Source organism: Nerophis lumbriciformis, linkage group LG12 (assembly GCF_033978685.3).
Source record: "Nerophis lumbriciformis linkage group LG12, RoL_Nlum_v2.1, whole genome shotgun sequence".
In the NCBI taxonomy this organism is placed as follows: domain Eukaryota; kingdom Metazoa; phylum Chordata; class Actinopteri; order Syngnathiformes; family Syngnathidae; genus Nerophis; species Nerophis lumbriciformis.
In genome coordinates, this window is record NC_084559.2 from 9,586,566 (window position 1) to 9,602,710 (window position 16,145).

At 40.1% G+C, this 16,145-nt stretch overlaps 1 protein-coding gene across 2 annotated transcripts in view; it reads right to left on the bottom strand.

Annotated features, from left to right (window-relative positions):
* Positions 1 to 8,529: 8,529 nt before the first annotated feature.
* LOC133623002 (poly [ADP-ribose] polymerase tankyrase-1-like) overlaps positions 8,530 to 16,145 on the bottom strand; it is a 68,703-nt gene continuing 61,087 nt past the window's right edge. For both annotated transcript variants that reach the window (XM_061985886.2, XM_061985885.2), the window contains 3 exons: positions 11,564 to 11,750; positions 11,334 to 11,490; positions 8,530 to 9,406 (listed from right to left, as the gene is read on the bottom strand). In XM_061985886.2, coding sequence (XP_061841870.2) covers positions 9,320 to 9,406; positions 11,334 to 11,490; positions 11,564 to 11,750 — 431 coding nt within the window. In that variant the 3' untranslated portion in view covers positions 8,530 to 9,319. The remainder of the gene's footprint in view (positions 9,407 to 11,333; positions 11,491 to 11,563; positions 11,751 to 16,145) is intronic.

Sequence of the window (16,145 nt, forward strand, 5' to 3'; positions counted from 1 at the left end):
ATTAAAGCTCAAAGTCTGCACTTAAAGCACATCTTGATTGTTTCATTTCAAATCCATTGTGGTGTTGTACAGAGTTGGAATACTGAAAATTGTGTCAATGTCCAAATATTTATGGACCTAACTGTATATATATATATATATACATATATTAATTTTTTATTTCGAGAGCTTTTAATATTTTGGATCAGGGGTGTCCAAACTTTTTGTAAAATATTATCATTAATAAATTATTATTGATAATATTTTACAAAAAGTTTGATGTCCGATAATGGCTTTTTTTGCCGATATCCGATATTCTGATGTTGGCCAACTCTTAATCACCGATACTGATATCAACCGATACCGATATATACAGTCATGGAATTAACACATTATTATGCCTAATTTGGACCACCAGGAATGGTGAAGATAAGGTACTTTTTAAAAAAATTCATAAAATAAAATAAGATAAATAAATTAAAAACATTTTCTTGAATAAAAAAAGAAAGTAAAACAATATAAAAACAGTTACATAGAAACTAGAAATTAATGAAAATGAGTAAAATGAAGTGTTAAAGGTTAGTACTATTAGTGGACCAGCAGCACGCACAATCATGTGTGCTTACGGACTGTATCCCTTGCAGACTGTATTGATATATAATGATATATAATGTAGGAACCACAATATTAATAACAGAAAGAAACAACCCTTTTGTTTTTTGGGTTGGTGCACTAATTGTAAGTGTATCTAGTGTTTTTTTATGTTGATTTGATTTAAAAAATTAAAAAAATCAAAAAAAAAATCGATACTGATAATAAAAAAACGATACCGATAATTTCCGATATTACATTTTAACGCATTTATCGATATTATCGGACATCTCTATTAATAATTGGTGTCAAAAGTGCATCTTTTTCACATTGCATGACATCTTTTTTCTTTTCTTTTTTCTTATGGGTTTTTCCCCAGCAATATAGTGTGGGCCTTTTCTTGTAGGAAAATAATAGTAACGATAATAACAACAGTAATAATATTACGATTGTGTAATTGCACAACCTCCGGTAGCTTTAAAAATGTTGCTTTACGAAAATATTAGTGTTCAGTTATACTTTTAACAGTGTTTCTTATTGTAGATTTTCTAATTTTTCAAATTCATCAGTTAATAGTGTTTTGTTTATTTTATTTTTTAAGTGACTACCGTATTTTTCGGACTATAAGTCGCAGTTTTTTTCATACTTTGGCCGGGGGTGCGACTTATACTCAGGAGCGACTTATGTGTGAAATGATGAACACATTATAATATTATTGATCTCATTGACGTAAGAGACTAGACGTATAAGATTTCATGGGATTTAGTGAGAGATTGTTTGGTAAACGTATAGCATGTTCTATATGTTATAGTTATTTGAATGACTCTTACCATAATATGTTACGTTAACATACCAGTTGTTATTTATGCCTCATATAACGTACACTTATTCAGCCTGTTGTTCACTATTCTTCAGTTATTTTAAATTGCCTTTCAAATGTCTATTCTTGCTGTTGGCTTTTATCAAATACATTTCCCCAAAAAATGTGACTTATACTCCAGTGCGACATATATGTTTTTTTGCTTCTTTATTATGCATTTTCGGCCGATGCAGCTTATACTCCGGAGCGACTTATACTCCAAAAAATATGGTACTTAGTTTATATTTTTATTTCATTTTTTATTTCGAGAGCTTTGAATATTTTGGATCAGGGGTGTCCAAGCTTTTTGTAAAATATTATCATTAATAATTAGTGACAAAAGTTCATAGTTTTCACATTGCATGACATCTTTCTGCTCTTTTTTCTTACATTTTTACGGGTTTTTCCCCAGCAATATAGTGTGGGCCTTTTCCTGTAGGAAAATAATGGTAGCGATAATAACAATAGTCTGTGATGAGGTGGCGACTTGTCCAGGGTGTACCCCGCCTTCCGCCCGAATGCAGCTGAGATAGGCTCCAGCGCCCCCCGTGACCCCAAAAGGGATGAACGGTAGAAAATGATATATATATATATATATATATATATATATATATAGCATTCTATTTTAGTTACTTTGAGTTTACAACCCCCTGGTGCTGTTTTGTACTGTTTTTGTACTTCTTCTGATTATTATTATTTGTCAATTGTTTGTAAATGTTGCAATTTATAAATAATGGTTTATAAAATAAAAATAAAAAATAACAACAAAAGGTGGCGACCCCTGTCTTCCGGTTCTGTCTACTTTATGTCGGCTCTTGCACAGGTTATACTGAAAACTAATTTTGTTGTACTTTTTAAAAGGCAACAATACTAAAGATCCATTCCATTTCAAATGTTTTTGGGATGCGAGGGAAGCCAGAGAAAGCCCACACAAGCACAGGGTGACAATGCTAATTACACAATACAATAATCATATTATTAAATGTTTGCCTCGTTGCCATGTTTGGTGGATGTTGCAATACAAGCAGTCTGTGGAATGCTCTCCCTGACCACCTGAGGGCACCACAGACTGTGGATGCTTTTAAAAAAAGGCTTAAAAACCCTTCTTTTAAAAAAAGCCTTTTTATAGATATACGTATAAAATACTACACGGTCTAGCTCCGTCCTATCTTGTCGATTGCATTGTACCATATGTCCCGGCAAGAAATCTGCGTTCAAAGAACTCCGGCTTATTAGTGATTCCCAGAGCCCAAAAAAAGTCTGCGGGCTATAGAGCGGTTTTTATTGGGGCTCCAGTACTATGGAATGCCCTCCCGGTAACAATTAGAGATGCTACCTCAGTAGAAGCATTTAAGTCCCATCTTAAAACTCATTTGTATACTCTAGCCTTTAAATAGACCCCCTGTTAGACCAGTTGATCTGCTGTTTCTTTTCCTTTCTCCTCTGCTCCCCTATTCCTTGTGGAGGGGGGGGGGGCACAGGTCCGGTGGCCATGGATGAAGTGCTGGCTGTCCAGAGTCGGGACCTGGGGTGGACCGCTCGCCTGTGCATCGGCTGGGAACATCTCTGCGCTGCTGACCCGTCTCCGCTCGGGATGGTGTCCTGCTGGCCCCACTATGGACTGGACTCTTACTATTATGTTGGATCCACTATGGACTGGACTCTTACTATTATGTTGGATCCACTATGGACTGGACTCTCACAATATTATGTTAGATCCACTATGGACTGGACTCTTACTATTATGTTGGATCCACTATGGACTGGACTCTTACTATTATGTTGGATCCACTATGGACTGGACTCTCACAATATTATGTTAGATCCACTATGGACTGGACTCTTACTATTATGTTGGATCCACTATGGACTGGACTCTTACTATTATGTTATATCCACTATGGACTGGACTCTTACTATTATGTTGGATCCACTATGGACTGGACTCTCACTATTATGTTAGATCCACTATGGACTGGACTCTCACTATTATGTTAGATCCACTATGGACTGGACTCTTACTATTATGTTGGATCCACTATGGACTGGACTCTCACTATTATGTTAGATCCACTATGGACTGGACTCTTACTATTATGTTGGATCCACTATGGACTGGACTCTCACTATTATGTTAGATCCACTATGGACTGGACTCTCACTATTATGTTAGATCCACTATGGACTGGACTCTTACTATTATGTTGGATCCACTATGGACTGGACTCTCACTATTATGTTAGATCCACTATGGACTGGACTCTTACTATTATGTTGGATCCACTATGGACTGGACTCTCACTATTATGTTAGATCCACTATGGACTGGACTCTCACTATTATGTTAGATCCACTATGGACTGGACTCTCACTATTATGTTAGATCCACTATGGACTGGACTCTCACACTATTATGTTAGATCCACTATGGACTGGACTCTCACTATTATGTTAGATCCACTATGGACTGGACTCTCACTATTATGTTAGATCCACTATGGACTGGACTCTTACTATTATGTTGGATCCACTATGGACTGGACTCTTACTATTATGTTATATCCACTATGGACTAGACTCTGACTATTATGTTGGATCCACTATGGACTGGACTCTCACTATTATGTTAGATCCACTATGGACTGGACTCTCACTATTATGTTAGATCCACTATGGACTGGACTCTTACTATTATGTTAGATCCACTATGGACTGGACTCTTACTATTATGTTGGATCCACTATGGACTGGACTCTCACTATTATGTTAGATCCACTATGGACTGGACTCTTACTATTATGTTGGATCCACTATGGACTGGACTCTCACTATTATGTTAGATCCACTATGGACTGGACTCTCACTATTATGTTGGATCCACTATGGACTGGACTCTCACTATTATGTTAGATCCACTATGGACTGGACTCTTACTATTATGTTGGATCCACTATGGACTGGACTCTCACTATTATGCTAGATCCACTATGGACTGGACTCTCACTATTATGTTAGATCCACTATGGACTGGACTCTCACTATTATGTTAGATCCACTATGGACTGGACTCTTACTATTATGTTAGATCCACTATGGACTGGACTCTTACTATTATGTTGGATCCACTATTGACTGGACTCTCACTATTATGTTGGATCCACTATGGACTGGACTCTTACTATTATGTTGGATCCACTATGGACTGGACTCTCACTATTATGTTAGATCCACTATGGACTGGACTCTCACTATTATGTTAGATCCACTATGGACTGGACTCTCACACTATTATGTTAGATCCACTATGGACTGGACTCTTACTATTATGTTAGATCCACTATGGACTGGACTCTCACTATTATGTTGGATCCACTATGGACTGGACTCTCACTATTATGTTAGATCCACTATGGACTGGACTCTTACTATTATGCTGGATCCACTATGGACTGGACTCTCACTATTATGTTAGATCCACTATGGACTGGACTCTTACTATTATGTTGGATCCACTATGGACTGGACTCTCACTATTATGTTAGATCCACTATGGACTGGACTCTTACTATTATGTTGGATCCACTATGGACTGGACTCTCACTATTATGTTAGATCCACTATGGACTGGACTCTCACTATTATGTTAGATCCACTATGGACTGGACTCTCACTATTATGTTAGATCCACTATGGACTGGACTCTTACTATTATGTTGGATCCACTATGGACTGGACTCTCACTATTATGTTGGATCCACTATGGACTGGACTCTCACTATTATGTTAGATCCACTATGGACTGGACTCTCACTATTATGTTAGATCCACTATGGACTGGACTCTTACTATTATGTTGGATCCACTATGGACTGGACTCTCACTATTATGTTAGATCCACTATGGACTGGACTCTCACTATTATGTTAGATCCACTATGGACTGGACTCTCACTATTATGTTAGATCCACTATGGACTGGACTCTCACTATTATGTTAGATCCACTATGGACTGGACTCTCACTATTATGTTAGATCCACTATGGACTGGACTCTCACTATTATGTTAGATCCACTATGGACTGGACTCTTACTATTATGTTGGATCCACTATGGACTGGACTCTTACTATTATGTTATATCCACTATGGACTAGACTCTGACTATTATGTTGGATCCACTATGGACTGGACTCTCACTATTATGTTAGATCCACTATGGACTGGACTCTCACTATTATGTTAGATCCACTATGGACTGGACTCTCACTATTAAATTAGATCCACTATGGACTGGACTCTTACTATTATGTTGGATCCACTATGGACTGGACTCTCACTATTATGTTAGATCCACTATGGACTGGACTCTCACTATTATGTTAGATCCACTATGGACTGGACTCTCACTATTATGTTAGATCCACTATGGACTGGACTCTCACTATTATGTTAGATCCACTATGGACTGGACTCTCACTATTATGTTAGATCCACTATGGACTGGACTCTCACTATTATGTTAGATCCACTATGGACTGGACTCTTACTATTATGTTGGATCCACTATGGACTGGACTCTTACTATTATGTTATATCCACTATGGACTAGACTCTGACTATTATGTTGGATCCACTATGGACTGGACTCTCACTATTATGTTAGATCCACTATGGACTGGACTCTCACTATTATGTTAGATCCACTATGGACTGGACTCTTACTATTATGTTAGATCCACTATGGACTGGACTCTTACTATTATGTTGGATCCACTATGGACTGGACTCTCACTATTATGTTAGATCCACTATGGACTGGACTCTTACTATTATGTTGGATCCACTATGGACTGGACTCTCACTATTATGTTAGATCCACTATGGACTGGACTCTCACTATTATGTTGGATCCACTATGGACTGGACTCTCACTATTATGTTAGATCCACTATGGACTGGACTCTTACTATTATGTTGGATCCACTATGGACTGGACTCTCACTATTATGTTAGATCCACTATGGACTGGACTCTCACTATTATGTTAGATCCACTATGGACTGGACTCTCACTATTATGTTAGATCCACTATGGACTGGACTCTTACTATTATGTTAGATCCACTATGGACTGGACTCTTACTATTATGTTGGATCCACTATTGACTGGACTCTCACTATTATGTTGGATCCACTATGGACTGGACTCTTACTATTATGTTGGATCCACTATGGACTGGACTCTCACTATTATGTTAGATCCACTATGGACTGGACTCTCACTATTATGTTAGATCCACTATGGACTGGACTCTCACACTATTATGTTAGATCCACTATGGACTGGACTCTTACTATTATGTTAGATCCACTATGGACTGGACTCTCACTATTATGTTGGATCCACTATGGACTGGACTCTCACTATTATGTTAGATCCACTATGGACTGGACTCTTACTATTATGCTGGATCCACTATGGACTGGACTCTCACTATTATGTTAGATCCACTATGGACTGGACTCTTACTATTATGTTGGATCCACTATGGACTGGACTCTCACTATTATGTTAGATCCACTATGGACTGGACTCTTACTATTATGTTGGATCCACTATGGACTGGACTCTCACTATTATGTTAGATCCACTATGGACTGGACTCTCACTATTATGTTAGATCCACTATGGACTGGACTCTCACTATTATGTTAGATCCACTATGGACTGGACTCTTACTATTATGTTGGATCCACTATGGACTGGACTCTCACTATTATGTTAGATCCACTATGGACTGGACTCTCACTATTATGTTAGATCCACTATGGACTGGACTCTCACTATTATGTTAGATCCACTATGGACTGGACTCTTACTATTATGTTGGATCCACTATGGACTGGACTCTCACTATTATGTTAGATCCACTATGGACTGGACTCTCACTATTATGTTAGATCCACTATGGACTGGACTCTCACTATTATGTTAGATCCACTATGGACTGGACTCTCACTATTATGTTAGATCCACTATGGACTGGACTCTCACTATTATGTTAGATCCACTATGGACTGGACTCTCACTATTATGTTAGATCCACTATGGACTGGACTCTTACTATTATGTTAGATCCACTATGGACTGGACTCTCACTATTATGTTAGATCCACTATGGACTGGACTCTCACTATTATGTTAGATCCACTATGGACTGGACTCTTACTATTATGTTAGATCCACTATGGACTGGACTCTTACTATTATGTTGGATCCACTATGGACTGGACTCTTACTATTATGTTATATCCACTATGGACTAGACTCTGACTATTATGTTGGATCCACTATGGACTGGACTCTCACTATTATGTTAGATCCACTATGGACTGGACTCTCACTATTATGTTAGATCCACTATGGACTGGACTCTCACTATTAAATTAGATCCACTATGGACTGGACTCTTACTATTATGTTGGATCCACTATGGACTGGACTCTCACTATTATGTTAGATCCACTATGGACTGGACTCTTACTATTATGTTAGATCCACTATGGACTGGACTCTCACAATATTATGTCAGACCCACTCGACATCCATTGCTTTCGGTCTCCCTAGAGGGGGGGGGGGCGGGGGGGGGTTAACCACATATGCGGTCCTCTCCAAGGTTTCTCATAGTCATTCACATCGACGTCCCACTGGGGTGAGTTTTTCCTTGCCTTTATGTGGGCTTTGTACCGAGGATGTCGTTGTGGCTTGTGCAGCCCTTTGAGACACTTGTGATTTAGGGCTATATAAATAAACATTGATTGATTGATTGATAGATATATGCATATTAGTTCTAGCTATTAGGCTGTTCTAGCTGTTATTTATTTTTTTATTATCTTTTTTTAATTATTTTTTCAATACACTGTAGCAGTTTGAGGTTGTTTGCTAAATGTAAAGTGTTTTTTTACAAATAAAATCTATTATTATTATCCTCAATGCATGCTTTTTGTAACCATCATTTGGCCAAACTTGTCAGATGGGCAAAAACAAAGTTTTGAATAAAATAACTTTAAGGTAACAATTTAATGCAAATGTAAAAGGAACTGTTAATGTCACATTTATTAAAAAAAAAAGGGAAAATCTAGAAGGCATGAAAGGAAAAACAAACGTTCAACTTAAGACACTGTTAAACAGCAAGTTATAAACAACCATTTACACAACCTGTACACTTTTTTTTTTTTCCTGAAAATGTTTTTTCAATTCAAATAACTTAAATAGGTATCTATGTAAAAGTGCAAATCCTTCTGCATGGGATGTATTTGCAAAGACAGTGAGAGCAGGATGCTTTGATGAGTTCACAAGCATGTTTCAAGGCTAAGATAGTCCATCATACATAATCCGTATGTGTCCTATTACCAGGTTCTACATTGCAATCAAGCTGTGCTACTCTAACAGGACTATATTGTAATGCCAAAACAAAAGTCTCTCAGCCTTCCATACAGCACATGCAACGGAACTAAAAGCACTGGAAACTGTCAGCAGTGTTGTCCTTAAAATTCAGTCATGTTTACAGAATGACCTTTTTTGATAGTGTTCACCTTAAATCCTCTGTACAGTATGAGCACAGATATGGCTGCATTCATAGTCCACATATTTAAAACAGTACGTGTAAATATATGAGAGGTTGGTCATTCTCCAAACTAGCAATAGAAGTAACTACTGGGACTCACATGCGGCTGAATGCACAAGGATCGGAGAGAGACGAGTAGAAGAGATATCTGCTCACAAAGAACTGGTCACCATGGAGTCCACTGGGGGGGGGGGGGGGGGAACTGGAAAAATACCAATACGCCTCTTTATGCATGGTCTATACAAAAGGACAAAATAATAGCATTTAGGACTTCTGTTCAGCGGCTGCAGCAGACTGGGCCACACTCTCTGGTTTTAAGATCTGGTAGGTTATGATGTACTCTGGGTAGGCCTGAGGGGATCACAGAGGAAAAACATCGGTTGGGTTAATTTTCTGTGCTTGTAATTAGGGATGTCCGATAATGGCTTTTTTGCCGATATCCGATATTGTCCAACTCTTAATTACCGATACCGATATATAGGGATGATGCTCGAAAACCGGACTCGAGTCCCTTTTTGAGAACCGGTACCCGTTATCGAGACCACTATAGTAAAGAAAAATAGTTGGTTCTTTATTCGAATACCGTATTTTCCGCACTATAAGGCGCACCTAAAAACCACAAATTTTCTCAAAAGCTGACAGTGCGGCTTATAACCCGGTGCGCTTTATATATGGATAAATATTAAGATTCATTTTCATAAAGTTTCGGTCTCGCAACTTCGGTAAACAGCCGCCATCTTTTTTCCCGGTAGAACAGGAAGCGCTTCTTCTTCTTCCACGCAAGCAACCGCCAAGGTAAGCACCCGCCCCCATAGAACAGGAAGCGCTTCTTCTTCTACTGTAAGCAACCACCCGCCCGCGTAGAAGAAGAAAAAGCGCTCGGATATCACCGTACGTTTCATTTCCTTTGTGTGTTTACATCTGTAAAGACCACAAAATGGCTCCTACAAAGCGACAGGGATCCGGTTCATGAAAAGACGCAATCTCTCCATCCGCACACGGATTACTATTTCACAGCAACTGATATTCCTGTGAACCGCACTGTGGATACAACGGGAGCACGTACGGTGAATATTCGCACCACAGGGAATGAGAAGTCATCCTTCACTGTGGTTCTAGCTTGCCATGCTAATGGCCAGAAACTTCCACCCATGGTGATATTCAAAAGGAAGATCTTGCCAAAAGAGACCTTTCCAGCCGGCGTCATCATAAAAGCTAACTCGAAGGGATGGATGAAGAAAAGATGAGCGAGTGGTTAAGGTAAGTTTACGCGAAGAGGCCGGGTGGCTTTTTTCACGCAGCTCCGTCCATGTTGATATACGACTCCATGCGCGCCCACATCACGCTGGTTTTAATATATTATTAAAGTTTGACTGACCTATCTGACTGTTTTTTGACATTCCTTTAGCGCAGTTAGATGCGGCTTACAACACGGGGCGTCTTATAGGTGGACAAAGTTTTGAAATATGCCGTTCATTGAAGGCGCGGCTTATAACCCAGGGCGCCTTATGGTGCGGAAAATACGGTATGTTGATTATTATATAAGACTAATTTAGTTTATTAATAGACATCACTGTGTTTGTGTAACATTTAGTGGTGTTTTATGAGTATTATTGGTGCTGTGTTGTCAGAATGCTAGGAGCTAGCATCTCCCTGTTAAGGATAGCATTGTTGCTGCTAATGTGGCTAGCTCACATGCCATTGTAGAAATGCAATATATTATGTCTCTAGTATTTTACTTTGAGCATACATTTATATTGTTGTTTAGTTAAATGACATAAATGTTGATGGGTGTTTGCTTCTGCTTTACAGATACTAACTAAATAAATGAACCTAAACCAATATGCACCATTAAAGTTGGAAGAGTCCAAATGATGACTGTGTGTTCTCTGACCGGAACCCCAACGTGGTCAATATCCGAAAAAAACCCAGTCGCAGAGTTTAATACTCAACAAGTGTTAAAGTTGTTTATACGGCCACCCTCAGTGTGACCTGTATGGCTGTTGACCAAGTGTTCTTTGCATTAATTTGTGATGAGAACAGCCGGTAGATATTATGTGACTCGGACGGCACTCAAAGGAAATGCCTTTAAGGTTTATTGGCGCTCTGTACTTCTCCCTATGTCCGTGTACACAGCTTTTAGAAACCGATACAGATAATTATGAAACCGATACCGATAATTTCCGATATTACATTTTAAAGCATTTATCGGCCGATAATATCTGCAGCCCCATATTATCGCACATCCCTACTTGTAATTTGTGAGTAGAAAATGTACCTGCTCTCCTCGGTAGATCACATACTCCGCGTAGGCCAAGCCGTTCACGCTGGGCCGCCCGATCACAGAGTGGTGTCCTGGCGGAGCGTGGGCCATTTTCATGGCGCTGAACTGTAAGAAGGACTTTCCCAGGGTCACCCTGCAAAACAACATCTGCCTGCAAACGACAAGAAAGAGTTGGACGACAGACCTTTATATTTTTAAAGCGCTTCAAGGTTAGCCGAGCTCACCTGTGGCACAGGTAACAGGACCGGTCTTTGTGTGTCGGACAGCCTGTGCCTCCGCCGATGCCATAGACGTACTGGTTGCTCTTGGAGGAGTTCTCAGCGAAGTAGATACCCGCCCCGAACATTCCTCCTATATAGGCGTGACGCTCGTCAAAGCCCTTGTGTATGATGGCGTTGATGAATGGGGAACCTGAGGGTGGAAACATTACCAGCTGATACACAATAGATATTTGACAACTTAGATGACAACTCATTCCTTTGCGCTGTCCTCCAAATCTAAACATCAGACATGGAATTGATTACCGTATTTTCCGCACTATTAGCCGCACCTAAAAACCACAAATTTACTCAAAAGCTGACAGTGCGGCTTATAACCCGGTGCGCTTTATATATGGATTAATATTAAGATTCATTTTCATAAAGTTTCGGTCTCGCAACTACGGTAAACAACCGCCATCTTTTTTCCCCGTAGAAGAGGAAGTGCTTCTTCTTCTACGCAAGCAACCGCCAAGGTAAGCACCCGCCCCCATAGAACAGGAAGCGCTTCTTCTTCTACTGTAAGCAACCACCCGCCCGCGTAGAAGAAGAAGAAGAAGCGCGCGGATATTACGTTTCATTTCCTTTGTGTGTTTACATCTGTAAAGACCACAAAATGGCTCCTACTAAGCGACAGGTTTCCGGTTCATGAAAAGACGCAATCTCTCCATCCGCACACGGACTACTATTTCACAGCAACTGCCTAAAGACTTTCAAGAAAAGCTGGCTACTTTCCGTGCATATTGTAAAAACAAGATAGCTGAAAAAAAGATCCGGCCAGAGAACATTATCAACATGGACGAGGTTCCACTGACTTTTGATATTCCTGTGAACCGCACTGTGGATACAACGGGAGCACGTACGGTGAATATTCGCACCACAGGGAATGAGAAGTCATCCTTCACTGTGGTTCTAGCTTGCCATGCTAATGGCCAGAAACTTCCACCCATGGTGATATTCAAAAGGAAGACCTTGCCAAAAGAGACCTTTCCAGCCGGCGTCATCATAAAAGCTAACTCGAAGGGATGGATGGATGAAGAAAAGATGAGCGAGTGGTTAAGGTAAGTTTACGCGAAGAGGCCGGGTGGCTTTTTTCACGAAGCTCCGTCCATGTTGATATACGACTCCATGCGCGCCCACATCACGCTGGTTTTAATATATTATTCAAGTTTGACTGACCTATCTGACTGTTTTTTTGACATTCCTTTAGCGCAGTTAGATGCGGCTTATAACACGGGGCGGCTTATAGGTGGACAAAGTTTTGAAATATGCCGTTCATTGAAGGCGCGGCTTATAACCCAGGGCGCCTTATGGTGCGGAAAATACGGTAGCTGCACTCTCGACCCAATTGACAAAATCTTTTTGAGGAGGAAAAGAGGTTCTGGGGAGCCTGGCTTCCCTGATGGAACCATTGCTGCGGGAGATTCCTGGGACAAATGGAGAATCATGTGCCTCTCAGTCCTTTCCATCGAGGACGTGGAAGACATCTACCTATTTCATACCTGCCAACTTTTGAAATCAGAAAAACCTAGTAGCCAGGGTCCAAGGGCCGCAGGCCCCGGTAGGTCCAGGACAAAGTCCTGGTGGAGGGTTCAGGGCTTCGCCCCCCGACGCAAAATGATTGATTGCATTCAGACAGGTTAAAATGTTGCTAAAACCATCACTTTTCTATCAGTCACAGTGACTTTTCAAAACAAAAATATTACAGCAAAAATCATATGGGTTGATTGACATGTTTATTCTGTAAGCTAACTTCAATAGTTTGAAATTATTTTGACAGTTAATGCCAGTTATCCTGTCAACCTTTCACAAGACTTCAATTTGTTAATTGAAAGTATAAACACTTTTTACAGTAAACAAATGGTAAAACAGTACTAAACAATTCCATTAAAAAAAAATTGGTGTCATTATTAACTTTCTGTCCAAGCTTGTATAATCTACTTGTCAGAGTTTGTAGGTGACGAACCCCAAGATGCAGAGAAGGCGGAAGGCATTGTACGAGAAAACATGATTTAATTATACACTAAGGCAAAACAACAAACGAAAGGGTAACAAAAGGCGCGCACAAGGTGGAGAACAAACTTGGCTATGAACTAAAATAGCACAGAGGATAACTGTGGACAAGAAACCAAAAACACTTACTGTGACACGAAGGAACTAGGACATGAGCAGAGTGAAACCAAAAGTAGACAGAGCTACAACGACAAGTATTAAGAACAACGACACGACAGGTAGGAACGACAATGATCCAGCCATGACTGGAGGAGAAGGCAGGTTTAAATAGTAGCTGGCTGATTGACACCAGGTGTGGCCAGGTGCCAATCAGCCACAGCTGAAGGGACACAGCACTCAGGGAGAAACAGGAAACAGAACCAAAATAAGAGCGTTGACAGGAAATGACAGAGGAAAAACTAAAACTTGACCAAACTGTCAGGGACAAGCCTGACACTACTGCCTTGTTCAATTGTAAAAAATATTCTGTGCCTAAAATTCACATTTCTATCACAATTATCATACTGTAAACATGGTAAGCTAACTTCATTAAAATTAATAGTCCTGTCAATAGCATGGAATTACAATTCAAATGTAGTTTTTTTGTAAGCCTTTCAGAAGAATTCAAAATATGAAAAATTAATGAAAATTAATTGAAGCCATCAGACACTTGAAAAGTGACACATCACATCTCTAATGTAATCATTTGAACTTTTCAACAGAAATAGCACTGCAAAAATATTAAGGACATACTTCTGTATTTTGGTAGTTATGCTGTCAACATTTAACAAGATTTCTTCAACTTGGACTTGAAAGCATAAATAGTATAAACACTTTTAACAGTATAACAGTACTAAACAATTCCAATAGATAACATTGGTGTCATTACCTTTTTGTGGCTAAAATCCAAATGTATTCTATCAGATTGATCATACTGCAAAAATGATATGGTAACTTTATGATAAGTTTACTTGAAGTGGCATAAAACACTGAAAGTGATTGTTCCTATAACCCCTTTGTTTCAAATGTTTGTTCCACTTGTGGCAGTCGGGCACCAGCATACCGTCTTTGACAACTTGAAGTGGCATAAAACACTGAAAGTGATTGTTCCTATAACCCCTTTGTTTTAAATGTTTTATGCCACTACAAGTTGTCAAAGACGTGCTGTGAAATACAGCCGACAGGATTGCGCACCAAACACGAAGCAAGGCCAAAGCGCATGCATGGTGCAGGAGAACAAAGGACTTCTTTCATTTAAGGTTTGTGATAAACCATCAAACTCATTCGTTAAAAGGACTCTATAGTAATATAAAGTGAGTTTTTCTGGACATTATCATGCAAGAAAAGTTTATTTTTGGGACCGCGATCACCGCGTAATGATTTTTAAAGGTTGCATTACAAACATTTAACTGTCCCATGTGATCAGCCAGTGCGATTGGAAGTCCATGCTCAATTATTGCCTCCGTAAATAAAACTTCGGCATTTATCACATCCAAAGAATCTGTTTGGGCGACGAAAAACGTTGAAAGTTTTCCACTTGTAAAGTTAAAAAGTTAAAGTACCAATGATTGTCACACACACACTAGGTGTGGCGAAATTATTCTCTGCATTTGACCCATCACCCTTGATCACCCCCTGGGAGGTGAGGGGAGCAGTGGGCAGCAGCGGTGGCTGCGCCCGGGAATCATTTTGGTGATTTAACCCCCAATTCCAACCCTTGATGCTGAGTGCCAAGCAGGGAGGTAATGGGTCCCATTTTTATAGTCTTTGGTATGACTCAGCCGGGATTTGAACTCCCAACCTACCGATCTCAGGACGGACACTCTAACCACTAGGCCACTGAGTAGGTGTTTGTATCGCTAGCAACGGCATTAGACTTTTGTCCCAACGTGGTCTTTTACATCGCTAATTCCTCCGTGTCTGATCGAAAAATCTTGTCTGCACAAGGTGCAATTCGCGTAGTTTTCACCCTTTTTTTTTTTTTAATGAATGAAAAACCGTATTTTTTATCACTGCAACCGTAACCCGAAATAGGTTGATGAAAACCGTACTAATTACGGGAAAACCGGAGTAGTTGGCAGGTATGCTATTTGGAACCGTGATCGCGGGGCACCTGCTGATTGGGCTGGGCATTGCTCTGGTGTGTCGTCAAATTCGTAAGACGATGGCAGCCACTCAAGGAGCCCAAAGGCTGTTCGTCGCAATGGAAGGATTGGGCCGGGCTATGGGATCACAGACTGGGGCGATTTTTGAACTGAATCGCAAGATGGATCACATCATGGAGAAGCTTGTTGAAAGGGAAAAATTGGATATGACAGCCAACATGGACGAATAGAACAGACAAGCCATAGTAATGTCTGCTCGCGGAAAAACAAACATCCTAATCTACGATTTGACTCCCTCGAATGGCCTTGACGCTGCAACAACAGGAGCAGGCTGTTCTGAAAACATCCCCCGAGGACTCTCAAAGATGGACGCTTTTGACCTCCCTCCTCAACGACACCTGGAAGTCGAACTTTGCTTGCATTGCATGCAGAACGACCCCAGGCCTATGGAC